This window comes from Lontra canadensis, unplaced genomic scaffold, assembly GCF_010015895.1.
Source record: "Lontra canadensis isolate GAN:19392208 unplaced genomic scaffold, GSC_riverotter_1.0 scaffold13, whole genome shotgun sequence".
NCBI lineage: Eukaryota > Metazoa > Chordata > Mammalia > Carnivora > Mustelidae > Lontra > Lontra canadensis.
In genome coordinates, this window is record NW_022631007.1 from 7830433 (window position 1) to 7844654 (window position 14222).

General features: G+C 38.8%; 1 protein-coding gene and 1 pseudogene across 1 annotated transcript; both read right to left on the reverse strand.

Annotated features, from left to right (window-relative positions):
- Positions 1-725: 725 nt before the first annotated feature.
- On the reverse strand, positions 726-11768 carry TM4SF20 (transmembrane 4 L six family member 20). Its single transcript, XM_032857390.1, has 4 exons — positions 11586-11768; positions 6351-6416; positions 2868-3019; positions 726-1045 (listed from the first exon to the last, which is right to left on the reverse strand). The coding sequence occupies exons 1-4, from the start codon at positions 11766-11768 to the stop codon at positions 757-759; spliced, it is 690 nt and encodes a 229-aa protein (XP_032713281.1). The 3' UTR covers positions 726-756.
- A 401-nt stretch (positions 11769-12169) lies between these two features.
- Positions 12170-13466, reverse strand: LOC116867920 (annotated as a pseudogene).
- Positions 13467-14222: the final 756 nt, after the last annotated feature.

Below are 14222 nucleotides of genomic sequence, written 5' to 3' on the forward strand. Positions count from 1 at the left end.
TTGAAAACGGGGCTATTGTCTGTTTACTGCCCCACCTTTTGGATTTGTCTGACTATGTCCTCTTCTCCAGATTGTCTATAAGCTGGAAATTAGGTCTAAAACCATTCAGGCTATCTGTTTATTGTATTGTATTGTATTGTATTGTATTGTATTGTATTGTATTTTTTAGTGTAAAGAAATAAAGTTCCGTATTTTCACTTCCAGGATAACTTCTGTTCCTTCCTGTTCCTCCCTCCCTCCCCATCTTCGTTCTCCTTTCCCCTTCCCTCCCTTCTCCTTCCACACTTGAGAATATAGAATTTAAAAATTCGAATAGTACAGAAGTATCAAAAGGTACAAAACAAATTGAAAACTTCTTTCCACCTTTCCCCAAAGTCAACCACTGATGATTGTTTTTGCTTTGTATATGAAAGGCTGATTTTTTTTTTTTAACACCTCAAAGATGACTTTTGGCCTAAAGCAACTGATACAGCTTTCTAGACAGTGTTCCATTTTTGAACTTCTAAAAGAATGTCTTTTTATTTTTTTTAAGATTTTATTTATTTATTTGAGAGAACACAAGTTGGAGGGAGGGGCAGACTGCCTGCTGAGCAGGGACCCTGATGCAGGACTTGATACCAGGACCCTGGGATCATGACCTGAGCCAAAGGCAGCCTCTTAACCGACTGAGCCACCCAGATACCCCAAGGAGTGTCCTTTAAATGCAATTCTCAAATGATTCAAAATTGCTAATATTTCCATTTTACTACCATGAAACTAAACAATTCTACTTCTCCGCTTAGTGACCCCACACAGACAGCCAAGGAAACCGATGGCCATCTGACTGAGCCCAAACAGGAGCTCCAGAATCCCCACGAGTAGTAGGCCTAAAAACACCGAGAAATGGATCACCCTGTGTTTGTTTTCTTCAGAGTCGAAGTTCAAGGTATAATTTCTCCAGTCACTGGCTGTGACGCCATTGATGGTGAGATTATCAAAATCAGGAGGAGCGACACAAGACTCACTGAAGAACCACTGCAGATTGAAGGAGTCTGGGTCAATGTCACTGAAATGAAAGAAACGACAGGAGGTTTTCAGGAATATCACTTACCATGAAAAGACTGCATCATCGTGCCCAGAAAAGGGCAAGTATACTAAAACAGCAAGTCCTTTGAAATACTGTGCCCAGAAACTATAGCTAAGACCCAAGTTTCTGATCATGTGTCCATGTACTCTGATCTCTACAAAACTCTTACTGAGTATCTGTCCCCTCCCTCAACCAGCATTTCTAGAGTACCTACTCTTGGGTTGAAACGTATGAAATTTTCTGTGTCGGAAATAACTGAATATTCTTAATCTCCCATGATTCAACCTAATTATACAGGCGTTCCTCTGCTTGCTAAAGACATGTAAAGTAAGGCGCTCCCTGCCCACACAGGGAGCTCAATTCTTCCTACAAAACGGCAGTGTTGCATCTGCTCTCAAACGGGCTGTGCAACTTTTACTGACAAAAGGCATGTTTAAAAAAAAAAAAAAAAAAAGTCTGATTAAAGGGATTTGTGCCCATTGTAACAAGGTTTGGAAAATGAGAGACTTCTAGCCCAAACGTGATCTACCCTAAGATGGTTTTTCCCTCAGTTTACTACCAAGTAAGGCTAAGTGTTCTTAAAGAGTTTGCATTTCTGGATACCAACAACTGACATTTATCCTGGGAAGACAACAGTATTTTCAGCACGTTGGAAAGGGAGTATGCTTTCTGCATTTTGCAGCAAGCCTAGGATCAGTCTTGGAGCTCTGTGTCCCCAGCTGGAGTGGCTCTCATCTCCAGAGCTTAGCCGGGTGCCTGGTGAGTTATTCTCTCCTAAGGGCTGAATGTGTAGAGCATCTGTGCTTGAAATCTCCTATTTTGAACTTCAGATCTAGGAAAGGGGATTTTTGATTTTGATTTTGATTCACAACAACTGCAGTATGCAAATTTTGAGGGATTTTTCTTTTTTAGGGTAGCAGGAGAAAAGGAGGGGGAAATTTTTTTTTTCATGTAATTACAAAAGTGAATTCTGGTTATTTTCAAAAACTGAGCAACATATAGGTAACCGAGAATTAGATTGTTCTTTTCTTCCAGTTTTACAGACTGTGCCTAGATTCAGGCATAGAACCATCTTTCAAGTCTGAAATGAACCACTTATAAGTAACTCCTCTATATTGTCACTATATGAGTTAAACTTGATTCATTCCCATGCCTGCCGTATATTTATAGTATGTCTGCATGAATCCACGACTGCTTTTGTTTCTTTTAGGGCTCATAAGTAAGGCTCTAGATTTTATGTATTGTGTTTTTATTCATGTTTTTAATTATAAAAGTAACATATGCTTAGGGCTTAGAAACAGGTGTAAACCTGGCAATTCACAGACATGTACCCCTGGGGATAAAAATATATTATATGTTTAAAAAAAAATAAAATTTATTAAAAAAAAAAAAAAAGAAAGAGACTGAGTTCGGAAGTGTAGAAATGCAGTGCTCCCTTCACTCCTCCAGGGCATCCTCTATAACCATTCTCAAAAAAAAAAAAAAAAAGGTAAAGTTTCTGGCATATATTTCTAGAAATTCTTTAGACACATACACACTTGCAGCCACAGATTTTTAAAAGACAAGGATAAACCATCTGAGTCAACTACTTCTAGACAAGATTCCTGCCCACCACCACCCCACAAACCATTCTGAGTGGTTCTTCCATTTCTATGAGATTGTGCCAATTGGGATTCATGTGCTAAATCCCTAAGAACCTGTGTTCCAGTCATCCCATCAAAGAACAACGTGTCAGCACCACACTATTCTCATGGAGCTAGCTGCAGCATGTGCGACAATCCGTGAGAATCAAAATACTCACGTCAAATTTTTGAATGAAAATTCACAATTGAAAGTGCTGTTCTCTTGAGAGTTACAAATGAGAGGACCTTCCGAGAGAGCCAGGATAGATACCAACATGCAATACACAGCACCAGTGACCGTGATTACATTCAGAAGTGATGACAGAAACATCTGGAAGACAAAGGAGAAGCATTGGTGTATGTTCTCACACGTCCCTGGTCTGTTTTGAGACGCAGCAGCACGCGCAGACTTCTGACCAACCGCCGCTGGACTCTGGCCCCCCTGTGGTCCTAGGTCTTAAGATCTCCATTTGATTAGGTCTCATTTATCAAAGAGCAAAGAGGACAAAGTCTCTGCCATTTGATTAGACTTGCTAAAAGACTGTTGGGCTCGCTACTGTTTTTGGAAAATCTGCACCTTTTTACCCCCTGAGCCTTGTCCACTTCAAGGGACCACTGACATCGGGTACCTCCTCCCCATTCTGTGTACTTCCTACTTCACAGAACCTGGACTAGATCTTAACCACCACATTTTGGCATCTGGTCTCCTGGCTCCCAAATCTTTCATCCGGATTTGGCCCTAATGCTACGAGAGGTCAGTGGTCTCCATTCTGCTGAGATCAGTCAATAGCATCGTGTTAAGCACACAGCTTCTCAACCTCAATACTGCCAACATTGGGCATTTTGTTTTGAGGCCTTTCCTGTACATTCTGGGTTGTTTGGCAGCATCGCTGGTCTCTACCCCACTAGATACCAGTAGCTGTCCCTCCAAAGTGTTGACAGCCAAAAGTGTCCCGGACACTGCTGAATGTCCCTCTGGGGGGCAGAACTGCTCCAGTGGAGAACCATATTGTGTCAGGGAGAAAAACTGTAAGCCTTTAAGCACCTTTCATTTCATGAGTGAGAGTCAGAGAAAGCAGAAAAAAAGCATGCAATTTGCCAATAGGGAATGTTATGGCCCAAATGAAAGTCGGTATATGTGTATGCTTTTCAGAAAAAAAAGCTCTGTGTTGTTTCAGTGAAGTTGTTAGTCAATGATAATTATGAGTTAAAATATGCAGAGATAAAGGAATACTTGTCCTTTTCCTTGGGTCCGATAATACTGCCACTTCCAGAGGGTTCAGGAGACGTGGCTTTAATGAGTAGGCAGAATAAGGGGCTTCTTTATGTACCTCATGCATGTTGTTGCATATATTATCTCATTTAACCCTTTCAATAACCCCAAGAGATAGATACTATTATTCCCACTTTAAGGATGAGAAAAATATAATTCAGGGAAGTTGGCAAACTTGTCAGAATCTCACAACTGGGAAATGGTTGTGCTCAGATTTTAATCACTACATCAGAATTCTTTGAGCTAAAAGGAGAGAATGATGGACTTGGAGTCTAATTCAAATCCAGATTCTTCCACACTACTGTGGCCTGTGCAAGTTACTTAATTTGCTCACCAAGAAGTGCACTATTTATATTTTGGTCATTTATTCTTTCTAACTTCTTATCACTACAAAGGGGCCTGGATTAGAATGTGCCCCTGGGGATCTGAATTCCCCCGAGTGGGGGGTTTATGTAAATGACTCAGCAAAACCAAAGCATTTGGAAACAAAACCAAGAAGTAGACAAAGGGAAGGAGCAAGACACAGTTAAAGTAGGGGAAGTAGTTGGAACAGTTAATACAGGAGATAAGCCTTGGTGACCCCATCACCCACCCCAAGATCTAGCCTTTGTCGCCTTCATGATGCTTTGGGCTTTTCTCAACTTGGAAGATAAGTGATATGACTTAAACACCAGTCTTTCCAGGGCTGCCACAAAGTGAGAAAAGTGTCTAGGAACACTTTATTGCATCTACTCAATATAAGCTGGAAATTTTAATTAAAATAACCAGCACCACTATTATTAACATAACAGGAGCAGTATTACATAGCACCCTCTACCCCTTGGCACTCCAGAGTTCCTATACCTTCTTGGCACATAATAATCTGTAATGTTGCAGAAGCATGAAAATTCCAATGACTTTCAAGGTTGGTATGGGGGAGCAAAACCTGCAGAGTTAAGCCGAACACCTGCATGAAAAGGTGTCTTGCTTCTTCTCAACTTACTGTCCTCCAAGGACAGAAAAAACTTAAGTGATCATTGAAAAGATGACTTGTCATTAAAGGTATGTAGGGGGGAAAGATTCTTAAGGGAAATATGATTTGAGACAAAAATCTATAGAAGTGTTCTGATATTTTAGAGTTCAGGGATTTAGAAATAGCTCAAGATATCTTTCTCAAGAATGTAAGTACAATATAGAGGTAATAAAAAGTCAACTGCAAATTATAAGTTAAAAAGAAAAGTGCCAGAGAGGAGAAACTGAAAACCAGTATTTATTAAATTTCTATGGTTTATAAGGAACAAAGATGTACTATCAACAATTAGCAAAGTAATTATAATCCTAGATAAATATCAAATGTCAGAAAAGGGTACTTTTTAAAAATATAAATATTAATACAGATATAATATGCACACTTTTAAACCCTAGCTCTCACCCCTGGGATCATATTAGAATCACCTAGAGTGCTTTTGAAAAATACTGAATCTCTGGGGGCCACCAGGCATTAATATTTTTAAGATTGTTCTGCGTGACTCTTATGTTCTCATAAGGCTGAGCACTATAAAACCTCAAGATCAGCCAGGAATATTTACTATGACAGCTTGTTTATTGATCCAGCCCACCACTCCTTAGAGAATAATGAGAGACCTCAGTGTTGCTTATAACAACAACTGGGGCATAAATAGTGTAAATATTGTGAATTTTGGATCCTGGTGTATTTGGACAAAAATTCACCTACTTATTAGCTGTGCTACCCTGGCAAATTATTTGCTTTCTCTGAGGATCAATTTCTCAGTCAATGAAACAGATACCATTATATTTCCCACTTAGTGGTTTTGAGAGGACTAAGCAAGGTTGTAGAGTTGGAAGGGTTCTGACCATAATAACAGTAGGCTAATAAATATTCACTTCCTTTACTTTTAACTTAGTTATAATTTTATACTTAATGAGTGCACAGTAAATGTTTGAAAATAAATAACCATTGTCTCCTTTAACTGGATAAGGACAATTATTTTGATCGTAGCAAACCAATCTTTCATAGAATTGAGGATACACTTTCCCAAAGTCTTTTACACACACCACAAAAATGACAAGTATTTGAGAATTATGAAATTGATTACAGCTCCGGGTATAACTTCCAAATCTCCTTTCTTTGAAAGCCTTTAGGTTAATGAAAGTGAAGATTGAGGAAAGGTCTGAAGACTGACTCGAAAGCTTAATTCTTATGGGGAAAAAAAGAAAAAAGATAAACTTCGCACTTTCCATATTATCATATAATTACTGTAAATTGCATGTTTCTATGACTGTGGTCCTGCCACTGTTGGGCAGATAGTGATGACTCGGGAAGCTTTGCTGCTGTGTCAGTAACTGAATGTTCCTGCGCTTTGGCTCAAGGCTGATGGTCCATACTCACCCCAGTTCTGTTGTTGCAGCACGCTCTTTTTCTTGCTGCCAAGGACATTGTTGTTGCTGGAATGACCTGGAAATCACATCAACAGGAAAGATGAATATGATTTCTTCTCATCAGATGAGAAAAGCAGTCATCTCCACCTCCCAGCAGTTGTGGGAAATCAAGGCTCACGAGAACAAAAGGGGAAATTTGGCAATATCCCTTGATCTTGTGCACTTTGGGATCCCCATTTTCAAACACAAAGATCAAAGGGGAGGGCTGGGGCATTTCAGGACAACAGCTTCAAACTCTTCCATCTACATTCTTACTTTACTTTCATCTTTAGAGAGACTTGGATTTTAAATGGATTAGAGTGAGTTAGTTATTCATTATTTTGGAAGGAATGTTTCTGAAAGAATTGTTTACATCATCCAAATTTTCCCTTTTTTCTTTTTTTCTTTCTTCCTCTTTTTTTTTAAAGTTACTATAATCTATGACCACTTATTCAATTTCCCAAAAATTGTATAAATTAATCTGGCAAGCATCCAGAAAGGAAACTGCCTGACAGTTGGGAACTAAGAATTCTGTCACCACCCTCTCTCACTTCTGAACTTCCTCCTATCCCTAGGGTCACCACCATCTTGCCAGTCACCAAATTTATGACCGGAGCATTATTTTTTGATCTCAAGTAGACAGAGAGGCAGGCAGAGAGAGAGAGGAAGGGAAGCAGGCTCCCTGCTGAGTAGAGAGCCCAATGTGGGGCTGGATCCCAGGACCCTGAGAACATGACCTGAGCCGAAGGCAGAGGCTTAACCCACTGAGCTACCCAGGCGCCCCCACAGAATTATTTTTGGTTCCACATTCTCCTTTCTGCTTATGTATCCATGATAGGTCATGACCTCACTTTACACGGCTGTTTGGGAAAACTGCATATAGTGCCTTCTATGTCAAGGGAGATGTACATCACTGAGGAAAACTGAGAAATGATGCCACATTCTCAGGATTAAGTTTCAATTTTGAGTAATATCTACTCAGCAGTTATGACTAGAAATTCTTACTGGAAAAAAGTTTGTATCATTGAAGAGTGAAATGTAAATCATTTCCTTCCACTGTAGAAATTTTAGCTATGAGCTTTTCCTGCTTTCTCAGCACAACTGCCCTAAAGCAGCTCTCTCTTTTTCCTCCCACTCTTGTTTTCTAATGTTTTATTGAGTTCTAACAACAGGCTCGCTACTGTTGTGGGTGTTGAACATGGTTCAGTTCATTCCAGCCTCAGAACAATCCCATGAGTTGGGTGCTAGTATTACTCCCAGTTCACCAATGAGAAAACTGAAACACAACAAGTTTGAGTGACTGGCCTATGAAAGTGGATGAGTTGGGGATCCAAAGCTAGGCACTTGGGGGCCAGAGCCCAGATGCTCAACCACGATTCTACACTGGGCAATTCTGACAGATCTCTCCTCCTCCATACAGTCTATTTATTCTTACCCTTCCCCCTCCACAGCACCACCTGTCTCATCTCATTGTCTTCCTCTTACTGCTCTTTCCCTGATACTTCTTTGCAAGCCCACATACACCTTTGTTCTTTTAGAACAGGTCTAAGATTTACACCTTACAAGGCAGCCTCCCTGACAGACTTCACCCCGCTCTAACCATGGGCTGACTCCATGTCACTTGTGGAGAACACGGTATTGTTCTCAAGCTTTGCTTATATATTGCCCTGAACACCAACACTGTTATAATTCAGGGGGCACATGTATGTATGACAGCCCAGCCACTCTGAGGCATAGCTGAGAGCCCAGAAGAAAAGGAAAATAAATTATTTTAGCTCTCAAATAGGTGTCAGCATTCATGGACTAAACTTCTTTTGTTGTACTCACAAGCTATCCTGTCTTCTGGACTTAAGAACAAATAATTTAGAACAGAAACTGGCAAACTGTGGGCCACCATCTTTTTTTAATAAATAAAGTTTTATTAGAATACAGCCATGCCCATTCACTTACATATTGTACGTGGCTGCTTTCACACATCAATGGCACAACTGAATAGTTGTGAGAGAGACTGGATCGCGAAGCTTCAAATACTGACTATCTGGCTCTTTATAGAAAAAGTTTCCCAACCCCTGATTTAGAAATGTAATGAGTCCATTAAAGTTGAAACAACATTAAATTATGACTTTAATGGATAAATCATTCCATTTTCCTTATCAATATAAATTAAACTCTAACTTTCTGAAGGATTAATTTATTTCAGAGATGCTGAACATTTACTTTCATAGTTCTTTTCCTTTGCAAATGTGTTTTATAAAGTAACAATGGCTTGTGGTATACGAATCCTCACCCAGTTGACTTCATGACATCTTAACACATCTTTGTTCCATTCTTATGTGTAACTTGATAATTCACTGTATTTCAACCATTTTGCCCATTCAAAGTTTCTTTATAAGATGGACAATAAAATGTGATTTTTTTTTTTAAAGTCATCTCTATAACCAATGCAGGACTCGAAACCACAACCTGGAGATAAAGAGTTGTACCTTCCACCAACTGAACAGCACCCCTGAACAGTACAATATGAATGTATGTGTGTACATATGTAACTAAATTATAATAAGTTTTCCAGATAATATCCTGTGAAAATGAGTAATGAACTACTCTTTCTCTTCAATTCCTAAGTACATTTAAATGCATGAGTTTTTGTGAAATTAAAAATCTTGATAGACTTTTATTTTTATAAAAAAGTATTTTTCATTTTTTCTTATACATACCCATACTTTTATCCAGTTTTAAAGTAAGGTAGTATATGATTTTACAAATGAAGTTCAAGAAAGCTTTTAGATCATTAAAACTGATAGAAGGCAAACTTTCGGGATTTTCCTAAGTACTAGAACATGACAGTAAAACACAAAGCCATAGCTCATCATGAATATAAAAACTACATTTTGAAAATTCTTGCTATACAAAATATCTTCTAATTTTGGTTAACATTCAACAATTTGTTTATGTTAAGACTTTAATAATTGATAAATTATCATTATGTAAGAAGTTACCGTCAATGAATAAGCATGATTAAGATCAGACTTTCCACCAATCTCATATAATAATAAAATGACCTTTATATTTTTTGGAGGAAACATTTCAAGTCTTTCTTTTTAGTGCCTGGGGAAAAAAAAAACATGTATCGATTTTTCCACTTAACAGATGATGATTGAAGATAATTACATAGCATCTCTTAGTCATGATTTCAAAAGATGAAAAAGTTCTCCTCTCCTTTCACTAAATCATAAAACCATAAAATGAATGTGCATTTTATGAAGTAATCCATAATGAATTCCATAGTTATTATCAGCTACCTCCTGCAAAATCGCCTGTTTATGAAGAAAATTTAAAATGCCATAGCAATTTTAGAAAACTTCAAGAACTCTGACAAGAGTGTTATCACAAGCAGTGAATGCTTCCTTATTAACTTTTCTGTGTGTTCACAAGTATATCAAGAGTTCAGTATTTTGGATGACTCCCTTTGAAAAAGATACTCTTCTACATTCTATTTATAGTCAAGGATCATGAAAATGTACCTGTACTCTAAGCCCTTCTATCACCTACCAGTTTGCTTGTGAGCCTAGTCTAGAGTTTGAGGCTCAGTCTATAAAATGACTATTGGAACTTTCAAGGAGTTGTTTACTGCTTCAATGATATTCTACAATACTGCGTAATAGATCCCTCATGTGATTCTAGGTCTTCATTAATCTTTATTGAGGATCATAAAGTAAATGTAGTCATAGAACAAGGAAGTCCAGATTTTCTGGAACTGTTTCACAGATTTATATCACCTTCCTATGCTTCAGTTTCCTGGTCACTTATATTTATGGAGTAGGTTATGGATTTTGTCTTTCCCCTTTGTCAACAGGAGACAGACGTTGAGGATTATGGTGGTAATACTGGTGGAAAACAGCCTTTGAATCAGATAAATCTGGAATTGCGTTTCACACCTACTATGTGCCTTGTTAACATTCCTAACCTTCTGCTTGCTGATCTGTTAAAATACAAATAATAATATCTGCTTAGCCAGATTATTAGATGAAATGAGATAGTGTAAAGTGTGAACCGTAGCTGGCACTCAACAGAACTCTCTGTGGGCCCTTCTCTGTGTCTTCACCTCTTCATCTTCCTTCCCTCCTCCCACTGACAAAAACACACATAGAATGTAGGTATGTACCATCACCACCTTATGCTCTGTTATTGCTAGCAAGAAATTGTTTTTAACTGAGATGGGGTTCATACTAGAACCAATTTATACTTAAAGTGACATGAGTTATTTTACATGGATTGTTTTCACTGATGAACTTTTAGCGGCTTCATGGAAATTGCCATTATTGGTTAGACTTAGCCAGCTGCTCCTGGCTTCTGGTCTAAGCAAGATGCAAAGAAGCTCATGCTACTTAAGTAGAGGAAGCTTCTGAAAGGCAGAAAGCAGACACAATGTTGGCAGTTGCATCATGGTTGAGTACTGTTGCTCACTTCCTCTTAGCCTGGAAGAAAACTCTCAGGGTTGTTTGAAGAAATAGCCCTTCTACCTAAAGCAAGGTGAATAGATTACTCACAACATTAAAGGGAAAGAAACCATCGACTTTGGGGGAATGCTTCCTAAAATGGCCTTTTGGTGCCAGAGTGGTCTCCACTCCAGCGTGCCAGCCAAAGGATAAATTTTTATCTAAAGCTTAACACATAATGACCCAAGAGCACTTTCACAGAAGTCGGGGATAAGACCAGCAGCAGTGACTCATCATCCCTGAAACACACACACACACACACATCCAAACAAAAGTTCATTTCTCTGACATTAATCAGACTCCCTTGGGTAGCACTTCCCACTCCCGTATTCCTGTGAATACTTTGAGACTAGTATTGGCAAAGGAAAGCTGAGGGAAAGGATTCAAAACATCTTGAACACTAACTATAAAGCTTAGAAGAATGGCATAACACATGTGAAGAAATATGATAGATAACAATCCAACAAACTTTTATCAAATTGTTAATTTTGTTGCCCAAGCTCCCTAGTCCATACCACCATTTATTTAAATTTACTTAAATTTTCATTCTTCACTGATGCCAGTGAATTAATACCATTAATACCATTCCACTGCTCCTGACGATATCCTCAGCCAAGGCATAGCCCACCATCAAGCTGAAAGATGGTGTTTGGGAGTTTGGTAAAATAGGCATCCCTTTCCCCAAATCAAGCCAAATAAATGTTACTCATCATCACACCTGCTCCTATAATCCCTGGGAACCACCACTCAAAGCAAGAGATGGGGTTGTGAACAACTTTGCCTTCATACACAAAGTTGAAAATGAGAGGAATTGCATTGAGAACTATTCCCAATATAAGTAGAACCAATAAGCTGAATCCATTGCAGGATGTCCATCCCTCACAGCACGTCATGGTCACCCCCTGGTTCAATGAGAAATCCTGTCAGTGTGGCTGCTGGTGTGGCACTGTCTTGCCTTTTATCCTGAGCCTTCTAGTTAAAGTTTAGAACTTATGAAAAATAACTGTGGAAAGTTCAGAGTCCATCCAAGAGGGCAGGGCATTATTATGAGAGCTGGTAGAGGAAGTAAGTTGGGTTTCTTTCTTTCTTTCCCTTTCTTTCTTTCTTTCTTTCTTTCTTTCTTTCTTTCTTTCTTTCTTTCTTTTTTTTGTAGTTTATTAAATATTTATTAATGACAACCATTTATAGTTTACACAAAAAACATTTCCCTGATAATACACAAAAATTCCCTGATAATGGTTATGAAAAACAGTTACTCCCACCCCCCCCCAACATGTCCACCCCAATATTCAATCTACAGTGTCTTAATCCAGAAGTGTAATCCAGTAAGACTGAAGACAAAACACTTCAGGTCCTGGGCAAGATAAAATACATGTAAGACTTCTGGACCCTTGGATTGACTGACATCAGTAAGAGAGCTAATTTTTGATGTTGTTAAAGAAGTGTGTTCATGTCCAATAACAATTTCAGGCTCCTACCAGTGCAGCCTATCAAGAGGAGGCCACAGAACACCATCTCTGGTTATCACACTGCCATCAATTATTGTCCTCAGCATCTCCGTCACACTTTCATGTACATAAGCCTGATCATGACATCATTTGTGTAATTGTTGTTGTTGGCACATCTCAATATCTCATCAGATGGGAACTGATGCAGGAACACATGGTCAAACTTGCCCTTGTCACCCACGTAATAATGCAGATAAAGGTCACTCTCCACAGCTCCATAGGGGATGGAAGGTGGGAAAAAATCTGTAGTTTCTGTTAGATACACTTATGCAAGAAAATAAAGAGATGAAAACAAAAAAAAAAAGCAAAAAAGAAAAAGGATGGTCTTAAGATATGTTTCCTTAATACCTTTTACTAGTATGCCTTATAAAAACTAAAAACAAGAATATCCATTTTATATAAAGTATGTTTTCCTGTATGCTCACATACACAAAATTTTTAAAAAATCTGAAGTCATATTATCCCAGTCTTATAGACAAATCCAGTTAGAAGTGGCCTGTCTAAGGCTGGTGGGAATTTCTGTTAACACTGGAAGACCGGCAATGTTCAAGTATGGAAACCAGAATGAAACAGGAATATGAGAAAGATGGAGGCACAGATCATCATGTCTTATTTTCTTCAAACCTTGAGCACTTACTTGGTTATGCACAGTACATTTCTGGTCTGGGGCTTCATGTTGTCTCCCTACTACTTTGTGAGTGCCTCAAGAAAAGTTCCACCCATTGGGATAGACTTTTAAATACCAAAGTTCTCACTCATACTAGTTGGCCATCAGAGATCACCAAGAGGGCTCTGCTCACCGTTGTTACCAAGAGATTCAGGGGCGCAAGTCTATCCCAGCTTTCACAGTTGTGGAGTCAGAGTAAAAAGATGTGGTAAGTCTTAACATTTTTTGTCCAGAAGAGCCACATCAAGTCTTTTCACACTTTCTTGGCCAAACGGTCACTCAGTTATGCTTGGGTTCAAGTGCGTGATGAAATACAAACTGATATGTGTTCAGAAGAGAGTCAAACATTAGGCAGCTCTAATACCTACCATGCCTTCCTCCTGCTGCTGAGTAATCGGCTTTGCAGCCCAGAGCATGGTTTCAACAGATGCTGTTGGGAATGACGAATGGAAGGATGAGTGAATGCAGAAGTGGGGTCAATACAATCCATAAGCTCAGGCGTCATGGTCTTGGAGAGGAGCATGCCAACCTGTAGAAGCAGGAGGGCACACTGTGTGGGTTCCACGGGCCAACCCTGAAACATCAGTTCCAGTTTCCAGTTCCAAACAAATTAAGACTACCCCAATCATCAGAAATAAAAATAAAAAATTATAAAATTAAATTAAGAAAAGAATACTGCACCCATCACCATAGCACACCATGGATAATGATGGAAGGAACGCCGGTATGGAAGATCACACTACAGTGGCGCTGAGCGAAAGGGGGTACTTCCATCATATGATTTGTATACTTCTGCATGGTTGAGATATCTAGAATAATTTCATATTTATTTTATAAAAATTAATGATTACTTGGGGCACCTGGGTGGCTCAGTTGGTTAACGTTTGACTCCTGATATCAGTTCAAGTCTTGATCTCAGAGTCATAAGTTCAAGCCCCACACCAGGCTCTGCGCCAGGCATGGAGCCTTCTTAGAACAAAACAAAACAAAACAACAACAACAACAACAAAACTACCACCCCCTTGAATTATATAAATTATATGACTAGAATTATAATAATATATAAGTAAATTATATATTTATTACTGAGATGACTGCATGGGAAAGGCAGTTACTTATTTTCAGATGTGGACTTTGCAATTTTAAATCCTTTCCCATCTTCACAAGGAGCT

Coding starts and splice junctions, on each gene's coding strand:
- TM4SF20 (XM_032857390.1), bottom strand. CDS start 11,768: ATGACGTGCTGTGAGGGATGGACATCCTGCAATGGATTCAGCTTATTG. Junction 3,020..6,350: donor GCTGCAACAACAGAACTGGG/GTGAGTATGGAC, acceptor TTTGTCTTCCAG/ATGTTTCTGTCATCACTTCT. Junction 1,046..2,867: donor TTTTCATTCAAAAATTTGAC/GTGAGTATTTTG, acceptor CTTTCATTTCAG/TGACATTGACCCAGACTCCT.